The sequence below is a fragment of the Petromyzon marinus genome, chromosome 64 (assembly GCF_048934315.1).
Source record: "Petromyzon marinus isolate PM22_M1 ecotype Great Lakes invasive population chromosome 64, UKy_Petmar_22M1.pri1.0, whole genome shotgun sequence".
Lineage (NCBI taxonomy): Eukaryota > Metazoa > Chordata > Hyperoartia > Petromyzontiformes > Petromyzontidae > Petromyzon > Petromyzon marinus.
Genome location: NC_133730.1, coordinates 5,356,906 through 5,369,901, shown reverse-complemented (window position 1 = coordinate 5,369,901; position 12,996 = coordinate 5,356,906). Strand labels below are relative to the sequence as shown.

The 12,996-nt window shown below is 49.1% G+C and overlaps 1 protein-coding gene across 2 annotated transcripts in view; it reads right to left on the bottom strand.

The window, feature by feature from the left end:
- LOC116956333 (transcriptional coactivator YAP1-A-like) overlaps positions 1–12,996 on the bottom strand; it is a 160,993-nt gene that overhangs the window by 27,196 nt on the left and 120,801 nt on the right. Inside the window, exons 4-5 of one of the 2 annotated variants that reach the window (XM_076054107.1) lie at positions 12,035–12,210; positions 6,404–6,517 (exon numbers count right to left, since the gene is read on the bottom strand). In XM_076054107.1, the coding sequence (XP_075910222.1) occupies positions 12,152–12,210 (59 nt within the window). In that variant the 3' untranslated portion in view covers positions 6,404–6,517; positions 12,035–12,151. The remainder of the gene's footprint in view (positions 1–6,403; positions 6,518–12,034; positions 12,211–12,996) is intronic. The other variant, XM_032977887.2, reaches the window with a different exon arrangement.

Below are 12,996 nucleotides of genomic sequence, written 5' to 3'. Positions count from 1 at the left end.
TTGAGTGCGGTGACTTGCCGCGTCCCGAACGTACCTTTCGAGTCGAATGAACGCGTTCATTTCGCACACGTTCGTCAATAATCGTTCGACGACTTCACGTGGTTGTTCACAATATCTAATGCGCACTTAGTCCGTCTCCCCTCCGATTAAGCAGCCTCAGGCCCCCTCATAACCTTTGCGTCAACCGTCATCCGCGCTTCCGCGGCCGTCTGGAACGCTCTCTTTCCTCCCCCCCCCCCCCTTCACAGAACTGCCTTTTGCGCGTTTAGATTCGCGTGGTTGGCTATGGTACGGTGCGAAAGAAGTTCAACGTACGTACGCACGCGTGCGTAACCTTCACTTGCACGTAACCTTCACGTGACGATGTCGGCGCGGGGTTCAGAGGGAGGGTCAGGAAAACTCGGTAGCTGTTTAAGCCCGTCGCCCGCCTGCCCGCCCTCCGGCACCAAGGGCCTCGGAGGCCTGGGGAGGGGGGGGGATGGCGAGTTGTACCGGGGCGATACTCTCGCCGGCGGCAGAGAGCCCCATTTAGCGGTCAATTACCAGGCGCGCAAAAACCAGCGGGCGAGTGGAGACGCTTCTCTGTCTGCGGCCACGCGAGGCGGTGGTGGTGGTGGTAGTGGCGGTGGAGTGGTCGCTTTGCTGCTGCCGCTTGTGTTGTTGTTGTTGGTTGCTGCGGATTTGATCGCCAGCTGTTGCCATGAAGTAAAATGCAATCTCGAATCCCTTCACCACCCACCCCCTCGACCCTTAACCCCTCTCCCACCACCGCCCCCACCCTCCCCCACCGCTGGCACTCGCCACCCCACTCCCACCGTCTCTTGTTTACGAAATGAAAATCTTCTGCCGAGACGTGTGCATGCCGCTGGCCTACCCAGCTACGTACGGCTGGCTTTGGGCCCAGGGCGCAGAACGACTGGCAAATGCGTGCGGCACATACGGGGGGTGGGGGGGGTGCTGTACGTGCAAAAGGCGAACAAACAAAAGAAGAAAATGCGCCCCCCCAAAAAAGTTAGGATGTTACGACGACGACGACAACAACAAAAGATGAATTGTTGAATTAAATCGGCAGACTCGGGCGCAGCGAGCGGTTTAAAATTTCGCCAACTTTTCCCGAGAGAAAAAAACTTTTTTTTTGTTTTTAACCATTTGACGGCAAAGCTCATCTCGGAGAGGGGCCTGTGGGGCTCGAATTGCGAGAGAAGAAAAAAAAAAGAAACAACAACCAGCACCACAACCACCACCCCTTAACGGCTTTCAGGTGCCACACCGCCAAGTCAAAGCGGGCGGTTATTTTAGCAACTGCGTCGTGGCGAAGCCTAAAGTGCACCTTTTGCGGCGTAATTGAATTGCAAACAATGAATGTGATAACCGCAGGGCCCGCATGTGCAGCGGGGTACAATTAATGTCAAGTAATGTAAATTATTTAATGTGAATTATGAGCAGTCCCCCGGTTCGTCCATCGACCGCTGGACGAAGGCCTCCACACGTGCCGTGTCATTTGTGGCGGTCGTCGTTGTTCGACCGTGCTTCACCACCTCGCCAGTGCGGGTTGGTGAAGTGGTGGGCGGTGGGGGGGGGGGGGGTGCGTTGGAGGGGAGCAGTGGTGCAGCGGTTAGCACGCCTTGCGCTACGCACCCGGCGACCCGAGTTCGAATCCGGGCTACGAGCATTTGAACCGGTCCTGGGGCCTCCGCCCTAGGTCGACTCAGCCTCAAATTAGTACCTGGTGCGGTGTGTAAACATCGCCACTGGGGGAGACAAAGGCGGTCGCGGGGGGTGCTGGCCACCCACCCCCCCCCCTCGTGTGCCCTGCCGGCCTTCATAGTTGCTACTCACTAACAGCACTTGCCCCAACAGTCTTTTGAGGCTGTATGGGGGATCTTTGTCTTTGGGAGGTGGGGGAGCAGTGGTAAGGCTGGATCGATGCGGGGGGCGGGGGGTGAGTTGGAATCAAGCTCACGTCATCGCGCCCGAATGGGAGAAGACGTCACGGGCAGCTGGAGGGCAGTGCCGAGAAATTTCATGGCTTTGCTCGCCGCCATGTTACGTACGTACGTATGCTGGGAATTCTTTCGCGCCGTACGTAGCCAGCCGTACTCATCGGAGGTGAAGCCGGGGGAAGAAGAACGACAATAAACTAAAACACAAAAAGCAGTTGCTAAATAAATTAGTTTGTCAATCTAGATGAGGATTTAAAAGTGCATCTGTAGCTCCCAGCGGCCTCCTAATATCCGAAGGAAGAGCGTTCCAGACGGCCGTAGAAGCGCATCCGAAAGCGTCGTGCGATGCGGAGGAGAGGATGACCGAAGCTCACGCGGTGATGGTTTTACGCTCGTCGACGAGATCAGTGAGCTACAGGGACCCCTCTACTTACGAACATTCAAAGATACGAACAAACCTGGTCCGTATGCCCAGGTGCCTTTTTGGACCGAGAATGATGAGTTCAACCACCGTTGGTGGCATCTATGTCTGCAGAACATGAAGAATCAGTGGCATCTACGTCTGCAGAACGTGAAGCACCAACAGTATCTACATCTGCAGAACGTAAAGAACCAGTGGCATCTACATCTGCACAACGTGAAGAACCAGTGGCATCTACATTTGCAGAATGTGAAGAACCAGTGGCATCTACATCTGCAGAACCAGTGGCATCTACATCTGCAGAACGTGAAGAACCAGTGGCATCTACATCTGCAGAACGTGAAGAACCAGTGGCATCTACATCTACAGAACATGAAGAACCAGTGACATCTACATCTGGAGAACGTGAAAAACCAGTGGCATCTACATCTGCAGAACGTGAAGAACCAGTGGCATCTACAGAACGTGAAGAACCAGTGGCATCTACAGGACGTGAAGAACTAGTGGCATCTACATCTGCAGGACGTGAAGAACCAGTGGCATCTACATCTGCAGAACGTGAAGAACCAGTGGCATCTACATCTACAGGACGTGAAGAACCAGTGGCATCTACATCTGCAGGACGTGAAGAACCAGTGGCATCTACACCTGCAGAACGTGAAGAACCAGTGGCATCTACATCTACAGAACGTGAAGAACCAGTGGCATCTACATCTCCAGGAGATTATACAACTGTTAAAGCCATTCCCTGTGTTTAGTGTGTAAGCTGTACAACATGTTTGGAATTGACAGGAGTCAAGTTGGACTTACGAACAAATCGACTTATGAACAGACCTCTGGAAACTAACTCGTTCGTAAGTATAGGAGTTTTGATTTAAAGCTTTCGTGACTGCAGGGATTCATATTCTTGGTTCTTTCGGTAAAGTCACGTAGAAGGGAAACAATAAATAAGAATATAAAACAATACAATTCTCATGACGTTTCGACTGCAACACAAGCAATCATCATCAGGTGTGAAAATCACAGCAAGAAAATTTGAAAAAAGTGGCGGGTTTTTTTTAAGCTTAGCACCACGGAGAGCGATTTGGCAGTTATTCAGGTGGACGAGTCCATCTATGTTCGGAAAAGAGGAGGGCGGAGACGAAAATAATGGATGCGGTCTGAAAGCCACCGTAAGTGTGAACAATCAATTAAGACCCGAGATGGTTTATCAAATCCTTCCAATGATTGCTAAGCCAGAATCCATCTTCTCGGCTGAAATTGTCTCTGTGTTTGTACATGTGGATAGCCTCATGAACGAATCTCTCATGGTAGCCAGATGGCTTGCAAAGAACCTCTGCCTTGGAGAAGTCAATGTCATGTGAGCCTACTGAATTATAACAGTGATCTACCAAGGCCGAGGTGTTGGTCCTACCGTGTTTTAGGTCTGCTTTGTGTTCACGAATGCGGTCCGAGACATGTCGTTTGGTTTCTCCAATGTAACTACTACCACAGAGGCAACTTAGTTTGTAGACGCCAGGGTACTGTATGTCCGGAATCACATCTTTTACAGACGGAACCAGATCACGGATTTAACGTAATGTGTTGAATCGGACCTGGATCTTGTGTTTATTCAAGATTTTGGAGATATTTTTTGTGATCCCCGCAATGTAGGATAAAGTGATGGTTTTGAAAGGCTCCTCAAGAGGGTCCTACTTCATGGTTGGAGTGATAGCTTTGCAGATTGTGTAGTCAGAGTAACCATTAGCCTTAAGAGCTTGGTGTACGTGCTTGAGTTCACTGGCTATGTGTTCCTGGTCAGATATGCATTGGGCTCTATGGTGCAGAGTCTTGATGAGGGAATTCTTCTGGGATGGATGGTGGTGGGAATCCGGTTTCAGGTAAGCATCCGTATGGGTAGCTTTCCTGTAGACAGAGTGGCTCATTGAACCATCAGGTCTCATTTTTTATTAGGACATCCAAAAAAGGTAGCTTGCCATCTTTTTCGACTTCCATGGTAAATCTGATGGCTGGGTGTATGGAATTGATGTGGTCGAAGAATTGAATCATTTGGCGGGACCCCGGGGTCCCGCAAAAATCAGGTCAATAATTATTATTTTTCAGTCCGCCCACTCGTGATCCCGACAGCAACGCGCCGCCCGCCCAGACTCGCGCCAACAAGCGCCAGCAGGCGGCGATCAACACGATGGGCGCCACTGCACCGGCCAAACGCAAGCCCGGGCATCCGCCGCAGTCGCGCGCGGCGACAATGCCCTCCGGTCAGCCGTCGATCCCCAGCTTATTTGCCAAGGCGAGCCCGCCCCCGCAGTGAATTTAACGTGTTTATGTAATTTTTCAACTTTTTACGAAACTTAGTGCCCCGAGTAGCTCTCGAATAGGCCAATTGATTGACCACTAGTTTTGTTGTCGGTAAGGCAAGACTCGTGTCGCTACGCGGGTTTTCCCACCCCGGGGCAGTGATGGGACCCCAGGGTCCCGCCAATTGCTTCAATTGGTCTAGAGCAGGCCGGCCATGTGGGCAGATGACAAAAGTGTCATCCACGTACCTCTTCCATAAGATTGGGCGCAGAGTGGCAGTCTGGATGGCGTCAGTCTCAAATTTCTCCATGAAAATGTTGGCTTCAAACGGAGATAGGGGGGAGCCCATTGGGGTGCCCTCAGTTTGTTTGTAGAAAGTTCCATTCCAAGTGAAGTATGTATTGGTTAAGCAGAGTCTCACCAGGGGGGGTACCTCAGTGTTTAGTCCTTGATGAACCAAGTCTTCAATGATTGCGATGGTGTCAGGTACAGGAACTTTGGTGAATAAGGAAACTACATCAAAACTGTCAAGCAGGTCGTCTGGGAACAGGGAGATACCCGTGATTGTCGTTACCAGGTGAGTAGAGTTTTGTACCGCAGAGGTGTTTTTTCCAGTGAAAGGCCGCAGGATTTCAGACAGAAAACGAGCCAGTTTGTAGGTGGGGGAGTTGATAGTAGAGACGATGGGACGAAGGGGTGTATCTACTTTATGTATTTTTGGTAAGCCGTATAATCTTGGTGGCCTGGCAGCAGAAGGTTTCAACGAGAACTGTTTGGTTTCATCAATTAATGTGGTTGAATCAGAAATGATTTTGTTGGTTTGTATGGCGAGGCTGTTGGTGGGATCTCTTTTCATTTTTGTATAGCTGCCATCGTTGAGCAATTCTTGAATTTTGTTGTTATATTCTATTTTATCCATTGTTTCCCTTCTACGTGACTTTACCGAAAGAACCAAGAACAAGTATAGGAGTGTGTGTGTGATGAGCGCGGCTTTCAAGTACAGGAAGAAAACATCAATGCAACACATTCGTCAAAAACTCGGAGTGCTGTGTGGCCTTGAAAGGAAATAAATATTTTTTACAAATAACATATATAATAGGGCGACGTTTCAGGCAATCGCCACGGTGGCGAGCTGTTAACTACCTCGCCTGGTATACAGGAGGTCGTGGGTTCGATCCCAACCCGAACGCCTGCTGTATATTTGGAGTTTGCGTGTTCTCCCCGTGGTCACGTGGATTTTTCTCCGGGTTCTCCGGGTCCTCCCCCTCCACATTTAGAATCAACGTCACGCGTCTGGGACCACTTGGCTGCAATACATTTCCACGCGACGACGATGATTGCGAAGCCCACTCCGTTGGGCTATCATTTGCGATGGCCGGGTTTGCTGCTGAAAAAAGAGCTATGTATTTCGTAAGCTCAGTGGCCCTGCCTGGTAATAGAAAAAAAAATAGTTTAGTTTTAGTTGTCATAGCGCGTGGCCACAAGCACAGTCGTGTCGTCGACAACACCGCTGACACTTTTCCCGTTTTGTTCAACCGTGCTCGCGCCGTCAGCCGCCGACCGCGAAACGCCATCACGAAAGTAACCCGAGCGAGAGGCAAGCGATGCCCGGATCTGACGGATCGATCGACGGATCGATCGATCGAATCGCGGGGAGGGGGAGGGGGGGGGGCGGGGAGAGGGGGGTGGGGGGCCAAAGAGCGCTTTGTATCCAAATGGTAAAGCGTCGCCACGGACTTACTGTAGCGAGGGTCAAGTCGTGGATCCAGCCATGACGTGGTTTTGTTTTTGTGATTTATGAAATAAATTTCGCCTTCAGGAGTACAGGCTTGCTCCCAGCCTTCCGGAAGGGCACCTGCATTAAAACAAAGGACACGGCGAGTGTTAGAATTTGTTTTTGTTTTATTATTATTTTCTTCATTATTTTCTTTTTAATTTTATTTTTTTTAACCGATTAAATCTCCACTACGTTGGAGTTTCGAGGTGAACCGCGGTTGAATGCCGATGAAAAATAAAATGAATAGGATTGCGTGCTGCTGCTGCTGGATATATGTTAGTTTGCGTTCACTCGGCTCAGCTGTGACCGCACAACTCTTTAATCAAATAAGCGCCAAATTTGTGCCCTTCATTTAACGCCTTTGGTCGGCCGGTTGGGTTGATTGTTCGCAAAAGCCTTAGCTGGAGGCCCGAGCCGTGGTGGTGGTGGTGGTGGAGGTCGTGGTGGAGGTGGTGGTCGTGGTGGAGGTGGGTGCTTCGACTCTTAAAAATGCCGACAGCCAAAGCGTCGTGAGTACAAAACCTGGGATTGTGAGGAGAGAGTCCGTGTCTGGGAGAGTGAGGAGAGAGTGAGTCTGTGAGTGTGAGAAGTGAGTGAGTCTGTGTCTGTGAGAGTGAGGAGAGAGTGAGTCTGTGTCTGGGAGAGTGATGAGAGAGTGAGTCCGTGTCTGGGAGAGTGATGAGAGAGTGAGTCTGTGTCTGTGAGTGTGAGGAGAGAGTGAGTCTGTGTCTGTGAGAGTGAGAGTGAGGAGTGAGTCTGTGTCTGTGAGTATGAGGAGTGAGTGAGTCTGTGTCTGTGAGAAGTGAGTGAGTCTGTGTCTGTGAGGAGAGAGTGAGTCTGTGTCTGTGAGGAGTGAGTGAGTCTGTGTCTGTGAGTGTGAGGAGTGAGTGAGTCTGTGTCTGTGAGTGTGAGGAGAGAGTGAGTCTGTGAGTGTGAGGAGAGAGTGAGGAGAGAGTGAGTCTGTGAGTGTGAGGAGAGAGTGAGGAGAGAGTGAGTCTGTGTCCGTGAGTGTGAGGAGAGAGTGAGTCTGTGTTTGTGAGTGTGAGGAGTGAGTGAGTCTGCGTCTGTGAGTGTGAGGAGTGAGTGAGTCTGTGTCTGTGAGAGTGAGGAGAGAGTGAGTCTGTGTCCGTGAGTGTGAGGAGAGAGTGAGTCTGTGTCTGTGAGTGTGAGGAGAGAGTGAGGAGAGAGTGAGTCTGTGTCTGTGAGAGTGAGAGAGTGAGTCTGTGTCTGTGAGAGTGAGGAGTGAGTGAGTCTGCGTCTGTGAGTGTGAGGAGAGCGTGAGTCTGTGTCTGTGAGTGTGAGGAGTGAGTGAGTCTGCGTCTGTGAGTGTGATGAGAGAGTGAGTCTGTGTCTGTGAGTGTGAGGAGAGAGTGAGGCTGCGTCTGTGAGGAAAGAGCGAGTCTATGACGCCTGCTGATGTCGCACGCGGTACACAGGCACGACGTCGCGCGCGCGCACACCTGTGACGTCACACACGACACGCCCACGTGCTACGTCACAAAAGATCCCCGCGACGTCGTTCGCAGGGGTGGTGCCCCGCCCCACCGAGCAAGCGCCGGCGGTCCAAATTCAAAATAAATTGCTTAAAACGACCACGGCAAAATCATCCCGGGGTGAATTTCTTTCCGTCTTCTTATCTCCCGACCACCAGCGGAACCACGAACCACGGAGCGGCTACTCCAGGCATCGCGCCCGAGGAACGCCCGAGACAACGCCCGAGACAACGCCCGAGACAACGCCCGAGACAACGCCCGAGACAACGCACGCGACGCCGCTGCCGACGCCGCCGCCGCTGCGTTGCAGTCGTCGCCGACCGACGACGAACACAGTGACCCCGGCGCTCCCTGGCCCTTAGCTCACACCGTGAAGGGGTGGCGGTGGAGGAGGGGGTGGGTGGGGGGGGGGCCCTCTAGATTTTCACGAAAAATAACGCAGATAGCAAAGCAACAAGTAAAAATGCGACGAATAAAATGTTTAAATCGGTCCGAAGTAAAGTATGCAACAAACGAAAATGTGTACCGTTAAGTAAATACATTTTTTTGATAAAATACAAGTCAATAAATTGAACATAAACAACATACAAAATGTAAAGAAATGCTAAGTGAATATATAAACCAGTACAGCCCTCCCCCCCCCAAAAAAAAAACTACGAATCAAGCACAAAAAATTAGGGAGATAGGGATACAAAGTTCTCTCAAACGATAATATTCTTTCAGATGCGACAACAATCTACAGGCAAGCCCTCCGATGTGGCCTCTTAGGCTTGATGTCGCTGATGGATACAACGTTGTCATGGTGGCTAGGAGATGTTAACTACCTCGCCTGGTACACAGGAGGTTGTGGGTTCAATCCCGACCCTGACGTCTGCCTGCTGTATAATTGGAGTTTGCGTGTCTCTCTCTCTCATCATCACGGTGGCTAGGAGATGTTAACTACCTCGCCTGGTATACAGGAGATCGTGGTTTCGATCCCGACCCCAATACCTGCTGTATATTTGGAGTCTCGCGTCTCTCTCCTCCCGTGGTCGCGTGGATTTTTATCCAGGTCCTCCGATTGTTCCCCTCAACATTTAAACACGACATCGCGCGTTTAGTGTTTCTGGCCGCAGCTATCCATTTAAACACGACGACGACGACGATGACGACGACGAGCCGCCACTTCGTCGACCTATCATTGGTGACGGCCGGGGTCGCGTCTGAAAAATAGCTACGCATAGCTCGGCGGGGCCCTTACCTGGCAAAATAACCAAAATATATTTTGATTTAAAGCTTTCGTGACTGCAGGGATTCATATTCTTGGTTCTTCCGGTAAAGTCACCACGTAGAAGGGAAACAATAAAATAATGAAAATGTAAAACAATAAAATTCTCACGACGTTTCGACTGGCAACACAAGCAATCATCATCAGGCATGAAAACCACAGCAAGAACATTTGAAAAAAAACGCCACTTTAAAAAAAAAAAATCTTGCCGTGGTTTTCACACCTGATGACGATTGCTTGTGTTGCCAGTCGAAACGTCGTGAGAATTTTATTGTTTTACATTTTTATCATTTTATTGTTTTCCCTTCTACGTGGTGACTTTACCGAAAGAACCAAGAATACAAAATACATTTCTTTGTTCGTTGTTCCACTACCCCCCGCCCCTGCCCCTCCTCATTCAATGCCTCAAAAATAAGCCAAGCAGGTTGGAGGGTCGGGAGACAGCGACCGAGGGACAAGGGGCGCAAACCGCCGCAGAAAAAGACGGGAAGCCGGATCCGGAGCGGTGCACGGAAACAAACATTGGACGTTTAGGCCGCCTCTTCTGCTGCTCCCTTTATTTTCTTTAGTTCAGGCGCGTGTTTTTGTTGTACCCCCTCTCTCCCCTCCCCTCCCACCAAAACCTTCCCCCCCCCCCCCGTACTTAAACAAAAGTTCCCCTCCTTTTCCCCTTCGGGTGGGCGAGGCGGACCCCCACACCCCCTGCCGTATGGTGTTGGGGGCAGGGAGCCCATTCCGTCGCTTTCTATATGCACTCCCCCCCCCCCCCCCCCCCCGCTTTACATAACCGGTTTGGCTTCATGTTGACGGCGTGTGTCTGTGCAGCGTGATGTATCGGGCCCGGAAAATTTCCTCGATGAAAATTTACGTGTAAAATAATGATGAAGCTAATGTTTAAAAAAATAATAATAAACGTTCCGTTTTTTATTTTATGTCATAATCAGCATAATTTCAAAATTGCAGATAGCGAGTTTGTGAATAACCAGGGAACGCTGTGTTGTGTAATTCAAAATCACGGATAGCGAGTTTGTGAATAACCAGGGAATGCTGTGTTGTGTAATTCAAAATCACGGATAGCGAGTTTGTGAATAACCAGGGAATGCTGTGTTGTGTAATTCAAAATCACGGAGAGCGAGTTTGTGAATAACCAGGGAATGCTGTGCTGTGTAATTCAAAATCGCGGATAGCGAGTTTGTGAATAACCAGGGAATGCTGTGTTGTGTAATTCAAAATCACGGAGAGCGAGTTTGTGAATAATCAGGGAATGCTGTGTTGTGTAATTCATAGCGAGTTCGTGAATAACCAGGGAACGCTGTATTGTGTACCGTAATTCAAAATTGCGGATAGCGAGCTCGCGAATAACCAGGGAATGCTGTGTTGTGTAATTCAAAATCACGGATAGCGAGTTTGTGAATAACCAGGGAATGCTGTGTTGTGTAATTCAAAATCACGGATAGCGAGTTTGTGAATAACCAGGGAATGCTGTGTTGTGTAATTCAAAATCGTGGATAGCGAGTTTGTGAATAACCAGGGAATGCTGTGTTGTGTAATTCAAAATCACGGAGAGCGAGTTTGTGAATAATCAGGGAATGCTGTGTTGTGTAATTCATAGCGAGTTCGTGAATAACCAGGGAACGCTGTATTGTGTACCGTAATTCAAAATTGCGGATAGCGAGCTCGCGGATAACCAGGGAATGCTGTGTTGTGTAATTCAAAATCACGGAGAGCGAGTTTGTGAAAAACCAGGGAATGCTGTGTTGTGTAATTCAAAATCACGGATAGCGAGTTCGTGAATAACCAGGGAATGCTGTGTTGTGTAATTCACAATCACGGAGAGCGAATTCGTGAATAACCAGGGAATGCTGTGTTGTGTAATTCAAAATCACGGAGAGCGAGTTTGTGAAAAACCAGGGAATGCTGTGTTGTGTAATTCAAAATCATGGATAGCGAGTTCATGAATAACCAGGGAATGCTGTGTTGTGTAATTCAAAATCACGGAGAGCGAGTTTGTGAATAATCAGGGAATGCTGTGTTGTGTAATTCATAGCGAGTTCGTGAATAACCAGGGAATGCTGTATTGTGTACCGTAATTCAAAATTGCGGATAGCGAGTTGGTGAATAACCAGGGAATGCTGTGTTGTGTAATTCAAAATCACGGAGAGCGAGTTTGTGAAAAACCAGGGAATGCTGTGTTGTGTAATTCAAAATCACGGATAGCGAGTTCGTGAATAACCAGGGAATGCTGTGTTGTGTAATTCACAATCATGGATAGCGAGTTCGTGAATAACCAGGGAACGCTGTATTGTGCAATTCAAAATCTCGGATAGCGAGTTCGTGAATAACCAGGGGATGCTGTGTAATTCAAAATCTCGGATAGCGAGTTTGTGAAAAACCAGGGAATGCTGTGTTGAGTAATTCAAAGTCACGGATAGCGAGTTCGTGAATAACCAGGGAACGCTGTATTGTGCAATTCAAAATCACGGATAGCGAGTTTGTGAATAACCAGGGAACGCTGTATTGTGTAATTAAAAATTACGGATAGTGAATTCCCGTATAACCAGAGAACGCTGTATTATGCAATTCAAAATCGCAGATAGTGAAATTGTGTATAACCAGTGAACGCTGTATTGTGTACCGTAATTCAAAATCGCGGACAGCGAGTTTGTGACTAACCAGGGAATGCTGTGTTGTGTAATTCAAAATCGCGGACAGCGAGTTTGTGACTAACCAGGGAATGCTGTGTTGTGTAATTCAAAATCGCGGACAGCGAGTTTGTGACTAACAAGGTGATGCTGTAGCAGCCCGAGCCGAGCAAGGTACAGAGTTCTGGCTTACCCAGATTCTGCTGCTGCTGCTGCACTCCCATGCCACGCTGTTGCTGCTGCTGCTGCTGCACTCCCATGCCACGCTGCTGCTGCTGCTGCGTCGCTGGGCTGGCTGGAGAAGGAAGAATCATTTGAGGGCCCAAAGATTTCCGGGGATCTTGCCACGTTGTCGTCTGGTCGATGTGACTGCATTCGGAGACACACACACACACACGTCATCGTCATCGATCATCGTCAATGATCAACATCACTACGGGGGAAACAGGGACACAGCAGTTTATGAGGAATCAGAATATGACTTTATATACTGGAGGAACAAACGGTTCAAAAACATGATAGGAGTGCAAAGTGAAAGAAAGGTAAACAAATCGCTAAAAATGTATGCAAATAAAACTAAACTATTTTTTGTTATCTTACCAAGTAAAGCCCGTTTAACACATAGGCTTTCGCGACCAATATTATTCATAATAAAGGTTTTTGGGTTAGATCGCGTTATTTATAAATGGGCCGTAACTCTCCACCACCCGACACGGCCAATCAGCAAAAAAAGTGTCACGTTGACAAAAGACAAATAATTCACTACTTTAGCCCACCGGTGTGTTGCAGGGTGAATCCCACTGAGCTATTAGCTTATTTTTCAGAAGCGACCTGGCTATCACAGATGAAAGGTCAACAAAAGTGCCTTCTCATCACATGGGAAATTTATAGCAGCAAAATAATCACGTAAATGCACTCAGCCTGGAGACGCGAGTTCGATTCCCGGACACGTGTGACATCTCAACCAGCCCTGCCTATCCAACGATGGCACCAACCCGCAATGACCAGCATGGTGAAGTATGGTCAAACAACTGCTGGGGGGAGGGGGGGGCGGCGAGATGCACCTTTCTGGGGGTGTGCGAGACACGGGCAGATTGTTCTTTTTGAAGGTAAATCATCGAAAGCGCAACTCGAGCAGGGGCACCGTGAGTAACA